At 43.4% G+C, this 12,804-nt stretch overlaps 1 protein-coding gene across 5 annotated transcripts in view; it reads right to left on the minus strand.

Annotated features, from left to right (window-relative positions):
• Positions 1-12,804, minus strand: part of USF1 (upstream transcription factor 1) — a 1,351,219-nt gene that overhangs the window by 718,237 nt on the left and 620,178 nt on the right. For all 5 annotated transcript variants that reach the window (XM_069607201.1, XM_069607199.1, XM_069607200.1 and 2 more), the window contains one exon: positions 1,845-1,903. In XM_069607201.1, coding sequence (XP_069463302.1) covers positions 1,845-1,903 — 59 coding nt within the window. The remainder of the gene's footprint in view (positions 1-1,844; positions 1,904-12,804) is intronic.

Raw genomic sequence — 12,804 nt, forward strand, 5'->3', positions numbered from 1 at the left:
GGAAATCAAATACTGGTAATTTTTTTACCCCTTAAGTGAAAAGAACAAAGAAATGTCATACAGTCATTAACCAAGCACTGCAGCTGAAAACCTTGTGGAAAAGTCTAACTGCTTACGCAAGCAAGATAAGAATAGTGCCATTTCAGCCTGGGGCAAGTCTGCTCTAGGAAGAGAGATTTATGATCACAGATGCTCGCCTCTTTACAACCACATTTCTAAAGGTAAGAAGTGGTTAGCTTACATGAAATGCAGAGTTTCGGTCTAGTGAAATAAAGTGTGCAGCATCAGGTTTAAATCTGTGAAGTTATTCTGTAAAATTGTTTGATTTCATGGCAGAAGAAACAAAATGGAACACATACAACATACAATCACAGAAAGACAGGAATGCAGTTGGTCTACTAACTCTTTCAGGGGGATACCCCCTGACCCCTCATCTCCTAGTCCTCCCACACCACCCCTTGGCCATGATATTCTTTCTTAAACAGAATGTAGAATGACATTATGTGCCTTAGAACAACAATGTGTGCCAATATTATCAAATTCCTGCATTATTGTTTTGTCTGTTTCTGTGTGGAACAATTACATCACTAGCTACCACTTTCCAGTTGGCTGTCTTCGGGGGTTGTCACCCCACCTTGGGGGTCAGACTCGCACCCTGCCTTGGGAATCACTTCCTTACACCCTGTTCTGGGGTCTGGTTTCTTTCACCCAGCCCTGGCATCTGCCTCTCACACCGCTTTGGGGTTGGCTTTCTCACACCCCAACTTGGAGTCTGTAGCTCACCCCGCCTTTGGGTCTCGTGGGGCCCTTCTGCCCACCACTCAGGTCCCTAGAGAAACCATGTACCTTCAGTTTCTGAGCAGTACTCGTGCGGACGGGCGTTCATGTAGGGTGACACACATTTTCTCCCTGGGTATCCTCCTCAGGTTCTGCACCGATTGGAACTGTACTCCCTGCCCGTGTCATTATGCAGTGCTTCCGTGGCTGTTCACCATTGCAGCGTTTTAGTCCTGCGCAGGCTTCCTTTTCCACACGTGGTTTTCCGGGAGCTAATCTCTCCCTGGTCGGTCTCCTAGCAGGGCAGTCATGCATCATGTGGGCTTGTCTGTGCCTTCGTTCGGCATGCTGGGTGGGTGCCTCCTGTCAGGCCTCCAAGGAGGTTTCCTGGCCTCTGCTGGTCTGCAGCCGTCCGTTTCTTTCTTCCTTCAAGCAGATTGGAGTTTTATGTTCCCGGCAATTAAGGGGTGTGTCAGTTCTCTGTTCTGTCCCCTCCAGGACGGATGGTGGCAGAAAGGGGTCAGAAACCACAAAAGCTCTTCCTGTATACAATTGCCAGCTTTCACATAGGTTGGTTAACTCCTGTATAACCAATTTAGCAGTTCATTTCTGGGGACAAGAGAGGATAACAGATCCTTGCCTGTCCTCTAAGTGGGGGCAAGGAGGAAGGGAGGTCACCCCCAGAGGGATCCTGCTCGTCTTGTCCCATCGGGGGAGTTAAGTTTAGCAGGCTCACCTCCTTAGTCCCAAAGGGGGTGGCTTGACTTGGGGAGAGAGGACAAATTCCCTGGGGGTCATATGCCCAACAGCTGCATGCATCACTTATCCTTCAACTCCTCCAGAATCGTCGGTGATGCAGTGCCCCACACAAACGTATGGCGGAGTCACAACTGTGTATGATGAAATATCTTACAATTGATGGTTAGAATATTTGTATCACAATCTTAATTGACAACACAACAAAATATGGTTCTTTCATTCTTTTCATTAGGAATGAAGAAATCAAGAGACAACATGGAAAGGCCAATCATTCTCAGCTGGCACCAACTAGTAGTTTAAGCATGTACCTTCATTATGCTGAGCCCGACGTTTCTCATCTCTAGTACTGCGGGGACCATCGGACTTCCTGCGCAAAGTAATTGAGAAACAAGGCAGTTAGCGAAAAAGAATAAAAGGCATCTATGCACAGTGCAGATAAACAGAAAACAAGCTCTGCACATCAAGGCTGCTAAAAAAGAGAGACAGTAACAAATATAAACTGTGCATCCCTGTCAAAATGTATTTACTATTGCTTTTTAATGGTCTTTTCTTCATAACTTTTCCATGGAAGTAACTCCATTTGGCTTAAGTCTTAAGACTAGTACTAAGTGTTAATTTTTTTTAATTTGTTTTTGGCTTTTCAAAGAAAACCTTTACAAAATGTATACAGAATGTATGCAAAATAGAGATCCTATACATTATTTCAAAATAAATTAATTACATTTCCTTATTATTAATTTTAAAACTCTCAAATATTTTCGACCCACGCTTATTTAGCTACTTCCCATGACTACATTTTTAAACACAAAGGTTCACATTGAAGATAACAGAACAAATAAATACATTTGAAAAATAGTCATGTGATAATAAAATCATTAAGCATTAGACCACAAAACTTTGATAAATATCGCATTATCGCCAATTTCAAAGAGACAGATTTTCCATGCAACATATTCCACCAAATTATTTCCGGAAGAACTCTGTGCGAAACACAAATCTTCCAAAATACTCTAGTAGTAGGTGTCTTAATGTTTCCTTTATAGTTGTGCTATTACAGAAGAGGCAAGGCACATGCCCCCCTCCATACTATCTCTTATTTCGAGAATTTCCCCAGTAAGCAATACATTAAAACGGAAACGTATAACATTATTCCCCCATTTTCTATCAGGAAATCTACTTAAATACGGTTCTAATTAGCCCGTAGTCTTCCAATTTGATAGCAATTGTCCATATAGTGGAGATGAATTTACCTTCATTAGTTTCTGCCCAATCTAAATATTTTAAGAGACATTTGACTTTCATAGGGTTCTGAATAAGAAGTTCAATATCAACTCCAATTTTATCAAGTAATAATCTGGAACTTTCGTACATAGATATTAAAAGCAGAGACTTTGTTTTCCCCAATCTTAGTTGTGAACCCAGAATCGCATATAGATTGTTACCTGATCCCATAATCAACTTCCTAAAAAGTGCAATTTATTTCCATTCAACAATACTATTGAAAGATTGTAGGCCCAATTAATACCTAATGGCTGATATAGGGGTACATTTAGGAAGATAGAATAGTAGACTTCTCCAGATTTTTGCTTCCATCCTGCTAAAACCATATTGAGTGCATTTTGGAAAGAATTCAAGACCATAGCTCAATTTAGGAATTGCTTTTAAATTGTAGAAACGTAACAAAGGCAGTTGACACCATTTGCTCTTCCAATACATTCCAGTAGGCCATTTTTTTAAAATTTGCAAACACAGGGTAGCCAAAATACCTAAATGAACTTCTAATTGCTAATTTATGACGATTTAAGTACCAACTAAATCTAGTTGCTTTTTTGATTGTTCCCAAAATTAGAATCATAGATTTCTTCTCATTTACGCTCAGTCCATTACTGTCAATATAATCTTTAAAACTGTTTATCATATGCTGCAGACCTATCTGGGTTTTATCCATTAATAGGAAATCGTCCGTGTAGACGCACCAATTTAACTTCACCCCCTCTATGTGAGGAGAAATAAATAGATTAAATAGAGTAGGACCAAAAATACAGCCTTGCCGTAGGCCATTCATTGTTCTTATTGGGACCGATAATTTTCCTTCCCTATTCAAACGAACCTGGATCGGAGATCCCTCGTTTAAATGAATTAAGATAAATAATATATGCCTAGGCATTCCAAGCACCAATAGTTTTGACCATAATAATACTCCAACCCGGTCAAAACCTTGTGACAGATCAATAGTAGCCACATATATAGGTGGGGCATTTTTTTCCCAGGTGTTTTCTTGTAATAGCAAAAACATCAATCCTCCCAGTTCAGTTCCCATTCTCTTCCTAAATCCAAACTGCTTATATTGGAATATTGAACTCACTTCCGACCATTCCTCCACAAGATTTAATACCAAACCGGCAAGTCTTGGAATCAGCGTCCATTAACGCTATGGGCCTGTAGTTTTTAGGATCACTTCTATCTCCCTTCTTGTATACAGGTATTACATATGATATTCTCCAGCAATTGGGTATTTGTTTAATAGAAACGATATCAGAGAACAGAATATAGAGGGCATTAGCCCACATACCAGGGTTTCCTTTAAGAATATCATTTGCAAGGCCATTAGGCCCAGAGGCTCTTGATGGATTAGATTTCAAAATTTGGGTCATTATCTCCACCTCAGTAAAATGACATCTCCAATCATATTATTTTATTTCTGACATTGTCAGTGGGGCAAATTTAGCTTCATAAATATCTCCAAAATGACCCAGCCATACATCTTCGGAAACACTATTAGCTTGGGATGCCATTTGAGGCGATTCTATAGCATTAATTAATTTCCAAAAGCTTCTTGCCGATTCATCTTTGACTGCACTTAACATAGCCTCATTGTCCGCTTGTAACATTTTACCCCGATATGCTTTGATCCAATTTTTCAGTTTTAATTTTTCCCTTCCAATTCTAATGGACTTCTCATCCCATATAATAGGGAGATTTTTAATTCTGCGAATCTCTTTATTACACAAATGTTTGTGTAATTTAACTGAGCTATCAAAAACGTGTACATGGGGAATAGAGGTCAACACCTTCTTTGATTTAATTGTTCTACTGATAGTTCATTCTACATATGTAGTGAATTTCTCACAAATAAATAACTGCCATCTTTCTTCAAATTGTAGCTGTGGGCACTCTGAATTAAAAACCGTATTGATTTTTTTTACATTTCCCACATGCCATGTTATTCTATTTTTTTTATATTTACTTCAGTATTTTCCTTATAATAATTCCTCACAGTAGATTGAACCCTGATGTTTATTATAATTTGTAGAAATATATGATCACTAAAATGTGCGTCAGTCAGAGTATAGGATTTACATACATCAAATAGCTTCCCTGACATAAAAATGTGATCTATTATTGATTTTTGTATCCCATTCGACCACGTATATGGATCCTTATTACTCTTTAGCATAGAATTTACATCAAAAAGACCCCAGTTCCGAAAAAAGGTGTACCATATGTGACCCTGAAGTACTTTCCTTGTACAGCCCATCGCCCCCCCTTCAATAGAATCTCCTTCCTTTCCCCTTACAATAGACAGAATACCTAGATCAGATTCCAAGTTAGTACTCGTATTATCCACTTAATGTATTTGGGCATTAAGATATCCGGCCACCATAACATGAAGGCCTCTATATTTAATAGTCATATCAGAGAAGAAGGAATTAATCTTCTTAATTGTAACTGACAGATTGTTCAAGGGGTTCCAGTAAATATTGACAACCAGTATATATATTTTCCCCTGGTCGGATGTAATTTCTACAATTACTGCCAAGACCCCAGTTCTCAATGAGATCGATTCCAGAATTTTTAAACCATCACCGGAACTTACTGCTATAACAAGGAAACCAGTGGGGCGACCCCTTATAGATTGTTTTGCTAGTTGAAACCTGGAGTCAAAGCCGTCAATGTGGAATTTGTGAGTCATCCATGACTCTTGAATACATATTATATTATTTATTAATTCACCACATAGTTCTTTTGAGGGTGTTAAGTGAGAGAAACCCCTAAAATTCCAGGAAACCAAATAAATATTATTGGTTCTAAAGGTCAGACTTTAGATTTTTGAGTTGGGTAATTGAATCCCTTAGTGATTGTGCCAACCATGTCCAAGATTGGACTTCATCAAATTTTGGAGGATTCCAGTTATTTTGTATAGGGGTGCATTCGTTCACATACTCTCTCCCGTTCTCAGATTGATCATATATTTGTTTCCAAGATTATTATTATACACAGACTCTCTTTCATTCCGGTCTTCCATTTTGTTTCCATACAATGGAAAACCCTGATTTTGTGATTTCAAAACGAGATTAAAGTCTTTAACATAATATCCCAGTCTGTTTAATTCCATCGTTTCTTTGATAACCAAGTCGTGCACAGTGCGAGAATGGAAAACAATACGTACAAAATCATAACGTTCTGGATGTATAAAATCCACTAGTTTCAGATCCGCTGAAGACCAAAGTCTCAGATTCGGGATTTCCTTGAATAGCGAGAGCACACATCTTCTATGCAAAGAACGTGGGCCACCGTAATCAAATAAAAAGAATAAGAAGATACTTGGACTATCAGTAAATATTGGTTTACGCCATCACATTTTATTTAGGTCCTCCGCTAATGGTATACTTGTCGATTTCACTGACATGTTGGCCGAAATCTGCACCAACTGGTCGTTATAAAGAGATTTTTCACTATATTTTTCTGCTTCCAAGGTCTTCACCCGTTTCTGAGAATCCATTATCACGGGAACTGTAGAAACCTGTGTTAATGTACCAGTAGACTTAACAGTTGAATTTACAATTTCCATACCATTTTTCACTTGCATAGATGTTGGATATTGTAGTAAAGTTTGCTCAATTGTGCTCTTGATTAGAAAGACCAAGGTAGTGTGATCAATAGTGGAGTTTTCTTCATCTTTATCTCCGTCTATTGAATTAAGCTCAGTTAGTTGAGGTCCTATTTCTAGGTCTTTGATCTTTATATCAATCATAGGTACAGACAAGATTTTATTTTTACTCATTTGTTCATTAAATACCTCCAAGAATGTATTTTGGCCAATGTGCTGCTCATTTTGAGGGCCTATTGTTGGTTTTGCTCCTTCTGTAACCTCCTTCATTATATTAATTTGTACTCGTCTTTCGGGAGTGTTTTATATGAACACACATGCTTCTTTTGATAGATTGTTTGAAATCACTGAAGTAGTTTGAGATGCATTTATCTTTTCTGTCAATCTATGAGCAGGGTCCAATGTTTTTACAGGAGGAATAGATAATGCTTTAGGGAGTAATTCTTGGTTGTGAGGGATTTTAAGAAATAACTGATATGTCTTTAGTTTCTATCCCTCTTTCCCTTTGTACCCTTGTGTTTCATTTCCTCTGACAGGGTGATTGCGACCAAGTTGCCCTCTATATTCTTTGGATACACTAGACCATCCACCTCCTGTTTCAAACCACCAGCAGAAAAAGCAATATTTTCCCCTTCTGTTATTTTATGCTCAGATTTGATGGTATTGTCAGTTTTAAAAATTGGATTAGGTTCCTTATTTTTTTTTAAATTATTTGTATTTTTAAGATTTACTTGAAAGCCGTTTGACGGCTTCAATATCTCTTTAGTATCCTCGGTTAGTCTTATACCTAGAAGGGATTTAGATTCTTCACCCAACTGATGAATGTCTTTCAACAAATCATCAAATGATTGATTTTTCAATTTTTTATCCTGCCTGTTCCAATTTTCTTTAAAGTTATTATCTTGTTTCGCTCTGCGTTTCTCAGCTTGCATAGCTGAACGTTTCTTTTTACGGTTAACTACTGCAACTGGAGTATCATACAAATGAGTCCTCCCTCTTCATCAATATTATTCTGACGCAAACAGACAGAGGGAATGTCATTTTCTGTTGTTGCAAGAAACGCATGCTTTGGAGGGGGTATGCCGTGGGATTGCGCCCACTTGGGGTTGCAACAGATACTTCACAGCATACTTAACTCGTTCAAAAGGGGTCATGACACTAATCCACAAGTCTGTGAAATTCACATTGAGGAAACGCTACATAGATACCGGAGGATGCTATGCAATAGTGCATGGGGTCCATGCAGGGATGGAGTCTCTACTGGTGAACATGTATGGCCCAAATACTGATTTCCCCTGAGTTGTACAATGAGGTGGCGACAATTTTCACACACTTTCCGATCAATCCCCAGTGTTACGGACCATGGAAAGTGTGCGGACCTCACTGTCGGCCAGATCCTGGAGCTCCAAGTAGGAAGCGCTGTTAGGGAGAATTCTCATTTTATGGCTAATTTCCCTTACCTATAGAGTCAACCAGCAGCTTTGCTGGATTTGAAGGGTTTGTTTCTTTTTACCTGCTAACAGTGACTCTTTTTCCCACTTTTAGGCATTTTGCTATGTGTGTTCTAAGCTATTTTTGTGTTTAATGCCTATGGGATCTCTCTCAACCCCATAGGAACCATCTTTATCCACATGTGTTACACAACACCCTCAGTGCAGTGACACATGGGTGTCGTAGCGATCCCCAAAGACTCCATACCCTGGGACTGACTACTGTCTCCCAGGTCATGTAAAGTCCCAATTGATTTTACTAGTCAAATCCTATGCACTAAACCAGTACAACCCATCTTACTATGGAGGTACTGGAAAGCGTTAATAATTTTTACCTTATGTTCATTGGACTTGGATATTGGGTGAGTAATACTGCCTGCACGTATGAACTGTGAAGCACCTGACCAAATTTGGAGGGGGCATAGCATGACAAGGAAATGCAAAATCTGTGCCCGGCCAGCTCCCACACCAATGACAGAATACAGCCCAGGGAGCATCCACATGTTGAACACATACAGCAGCAAATCATACCACACACATGACTACAGGTACCACAATGCATCATGCATAATCCGAAGCAATAACAAAGTGCCACATTGCATCATACAACAGCTTCAGTGCCACACCCATGTACCCCCAACCGGAATGCTGACCCACTGCCCCCAGAAGCGTAGGAAAGGCCGAAAGGCAACCCAGTATGCTACATGTACGAGAGCAATACAGAGCCACAAGACAGCCACCAGAAACACATGTCACTGACAGACACATTACAAAACATCTGCTGCAACCTACCTAACAGGGTGCATATGATGCCAAAACAATGCATGATACCGGTGACATATCATGCAAAGACTTTTGCACCAGGCACATGCAATGTGATGAAGCCCAATATGCATGTACATGATGACCATAGCCATGATACTAAGCAAGTCCACCCCCACACATTTCACAGTGACTAATGTCTGTGCTTCTCCCCATGCAGGTGACTCCAGATACCTGCAGATGGCTTGGCTAATGACCCCTGTGCGTGATCCACGAACACCGCACAACATAGCCTACAACCATGCATACAGCAGGACCTGTGTGTGCATTAAGCTCATCTTCGGACTACTGAAGGCATGTTTTCGCTGCCTAGATCATACAGGTGAAGTCCTTAGGTACGCTCCAGAGAAAGTAGGGAAAACAGTGCTGCTGTGTAACATGCTACACAACATCTGCATAAGGAGGAATGTAACCCTACCCCCTGACGTGGACATGCCACCCCAGATGATGATGACAAAGTCCCTGAGGGAGGGGCCACAGCAGGCAACGTCCGAGATAACGTGAGGGATGGGAGACTGGCTCGAAAGGCACTGTGACAATTTCTTCCAAGTCATTTCCCTAGCACAAGCCATGCACCACTGTGTGACTGTCACTTCTGTAAATAAACTCCATAGGGACACAATCATGAATGGCCTCGCATTGATGTAGTTCAACTGTTTTATTCTAACTATGTGCTCTGACTATCCCCCCACCCTCCTCCTACCGCCAAATCCCCAGCATACTATCCCCCCCCACCCTCCTCCCACCACTAACTCCCCAGCATGGCCACTCAGGGCAATACATGTCTATATGTCATCTACAATCGTGCCTCCCTATACCCACGCTCACCAACCCATGGTGATCTTGGGCAGAGAAGGTGGTGGGAGTGACACCTCACTGTGCCCTGCTGAGACTCCTCTGTGGGAGTTGTAGAAGTGGAAGGGATGGAGCCTGGCCCTTGGAGCTGTTGGCGTGTCAATTCATTGCTCTGGCCATCTCCTTGGCCCTCTGCCTGTAAAATGTTAGGGCGGCTGTACTGGCAGCTGCCTTCGCCCTGCTCATCCTGCAGATGGTCCCTTGTTGGCATTCATGGATTTCCTGCAGATTTTCAGAGTGTGTGCACCCTATTGGCTCCATCTCCCTCTGTCCGCGCTCCATCTCTTCCAGCCTCTGCAGCACTGTGCTGCTTGCTGGTGTGTGGTGTATGGGAGAGGGGCTGTGCAGTGGCCCTGGGCTGTATTCAGGGGAGCCATAAGAGGGTGTGTCGATGTCTGGCTCTGGTGTATGAGCATGCCGGTGGAAGGAAGGGCTCTCCGGGGTCTACTGATGCTGGCGGCGGGGAGAGCTCTACGGGGTCTGTTGACGCTGGTAGTGGGGAGGGCTCTCCAGGGTTTGTCGATGTTCTGCATGCGGTGACACAGGGCTGGTGTCCCCCTGTGCCTCCACAGTCGCCCTGCCAGCAGGTGTGGCCTCAGTGTTAGACCATCCAGCTGCGGGAGTGGGTGCAGTGTGCCTTGCACTGGTCCTGGTGGGCTGTGGAGTGGACGTTGGCTTGGCCCTGCTGTGTTGCGGTGTCTCACGGCAGGACACCTGCCCCGGCGTAGCCTGACTGGGCCTTTGCGGGCAGTGGTGGCAGACCTTGAGGGCCTTGATGCTCCTCTCCCAGATGGACCTGTAACCTCCTCCTACTCTGATGCTTATGGTGATGCGCGAGTGCCTGTAGGGGAGATAGGAAATGTTGTCAGGTATGGCTCCCCCACATGTGTTGTCATGCAAGACACATTTGCTATGGTACAGAGTGGGACCCCCCCACACATTTGGGCAATAGGGCATGGTTTGTCAGGGGAGATTGCATTTGGGCCCAGCATCATGGGGATGCTTGCAGCAATGCGCGTGTGACACATGGGCAGTTTGTCTTTGGCCTCTTAGTAGGGAGGGCAGGATGTCCATGCTGGGGCAGCTGATGTATGGCATGCATGCTGTGGTCCTACATCCCTTCCCTGAGTGGCACTCACATGGTGGGGGTGGTGGCTTACTCCATGGCTCTATGGGGCACTGCTGTGCAGCGACTGACAAGCTGAGCACATATCGTGTAGGGGGATGTGTGCTTCCCTGTGGCTTGTCTGCCATGCCAACATGGGGCAGGCCAACTGAGCCTGCAACATGCTAGTGCGACTGCTGCACAGTGTCGTGGTCGCTCATGCTCCACAATCTCGCTGGTACAGGGTGCACCAGCAGGATGTGGTGTGCATGGCATTTGGATAGGTCACTTTCCACCCCTCCCCGCTGTTGTGATGCTCAGGGTTGCCTTTGATGCCCTGCCCCATGGCTGCTGTGGAGGGAGGCTGATGTGCTACCCCATCACTCCACCCTGTTGGCATGCCCAGCTTCTGGGTCTGCTGACATGTGTCCCTGTCCACTGGGGCATCTTATATTGGGATGTAATTTGTGCATGCACTTTTGTTTGGGGGCGTTCACTCACCTCCTGCCTCCTGGCTGCTGGCACTCGCCTCCGCACTGCAGACTACCTCTATTCCTTCCATGTCCAGCACCGTGCTGCACTTTTGTTCCCAGGCAGTGAGGAGCAGTGCCTCCTCCAGTCGCCAGGGTTGCCTGGCGGTGATGCAACAGCAGTGCCCGCACCCTGATCCTCAGGTCGTTCCACTGCTTGCAGCAGTCCTCTCCTTCACGGGGTACACTTGCCACTGCAGTAACCTTCTGGCTGATGACATGCCAGATGGCTGTCCTTAAAATGTCCTGTAGTCTTACGCTGCAGACTGCCATATTTTTAATCGCAGTGGGCAATGACCTCCTCTGTGAAGACCACCAGCTTCCCCTCACTGAATTTTGGTTTCCGCAGACAATGTTCTGCCACCTTGCCTCTGAACCTCCCCTGAGACATTCTCGCTTCTTTCTACGACCGGATGGCTGCAGGAAGTGGAGATAATTTGATGTATTGTGATTTTCAAAATGGCTGCTACAATAAATATATGATATGGCATTTATAAATCCCATCCCGTTCCAGCGATGATGCAATTTCAGCCAGTGCTAATAGCACTGGGGTTGCGGCGATAGCGATATTAGCACTGGTTCTTCGGCAGTAACCCTTATTTCGGTGCAGTTTCCGCCGGGTGCTAACAGTGTTACCGCCAGAATCGGGCACACGTCCACGCCAGGTTGTGATGTGGCGCTAATACCGCTGCAAGATCCGGCGGTAAAGCTATATCCACTAAGCAGAAATTGCGCTCAATTACCGGCGAACTGTGATGAGGCCCATAGTATTTTATATCTTGATGTGCCTTGTGAACATTCAACACCTATGCCTTTTATATGTACAATATTTCTTCCTGGTTTAGAAAAAGCTTAATTTTTTGTTTCTTTGTGACATTGTGATTCCCATTCCATTTTCTTTAGGGTAATAACTTCTCAAGATTCTGTTAACTATTATTTTGATAATTTAGCTGGCTTTTTAACTGATAATAGGAGAGACAACACAAGCCTTCCTGGTATATCCTCCATGAACGCCTCATACTCCAGAATCCCAATGTCACAAAGAACAAAACCTAAATTTAAGCATTTGTTGAACAAGAAATAAAATGTTTTCCTAAGAAAACCAACCAACTGTTTCAAATTAAACTCCAAGACATGAGTACCAGTGCTTGTTATAGTCATCACCCCCATATTATTAAGGGACGTGTAGAGCCAATATCTGCCTGCCAGACCAACTCCAGCTAGACCCGAGCGAAGTGAGGACCCCCACTAGGGCACATAGGCATTACCCACCCTACATGCCCCTAAAAGAGGGGTGACTACTATTCGCACCCCGGGTGCAAATAGTGCATGTCTTTTATGACAGGAAATGGGCTCAGGACTAGGTCCCTATACCATTTGTATCGTGGCGACACAGGATGGTAGTTTGTCAGCTGGAAGATCAAGTCTCTGGCCAACAGTTACGTCATTAGGGCGAGGGCAGTGTTAGGTAAGAATTGGTGCAGTGAAACTGGGTGAGACTACACAAGACTCATCTGCCTGGTATTAGGTAACCCACCTTTTGGTATAGGTCTCTACTACACAAGTTGATAGTGT

Source organism: Ambystoma mexicanum, chromosome 1p (genome assembly GCF_040938575.1).
Source record: "Ambystoma mexicanum isolate Mex_15411 chromosome 1p, UKY_AmexF1_1, whole genome shotgun sequence".
Taxonomy (NCBI): domain Eukaryota; kingdom Metazoa; phylum Chordata; class Amphibia; order Caudata; family Ambystomatidae; genus Ambystoma; species Ambystoma mexicanum.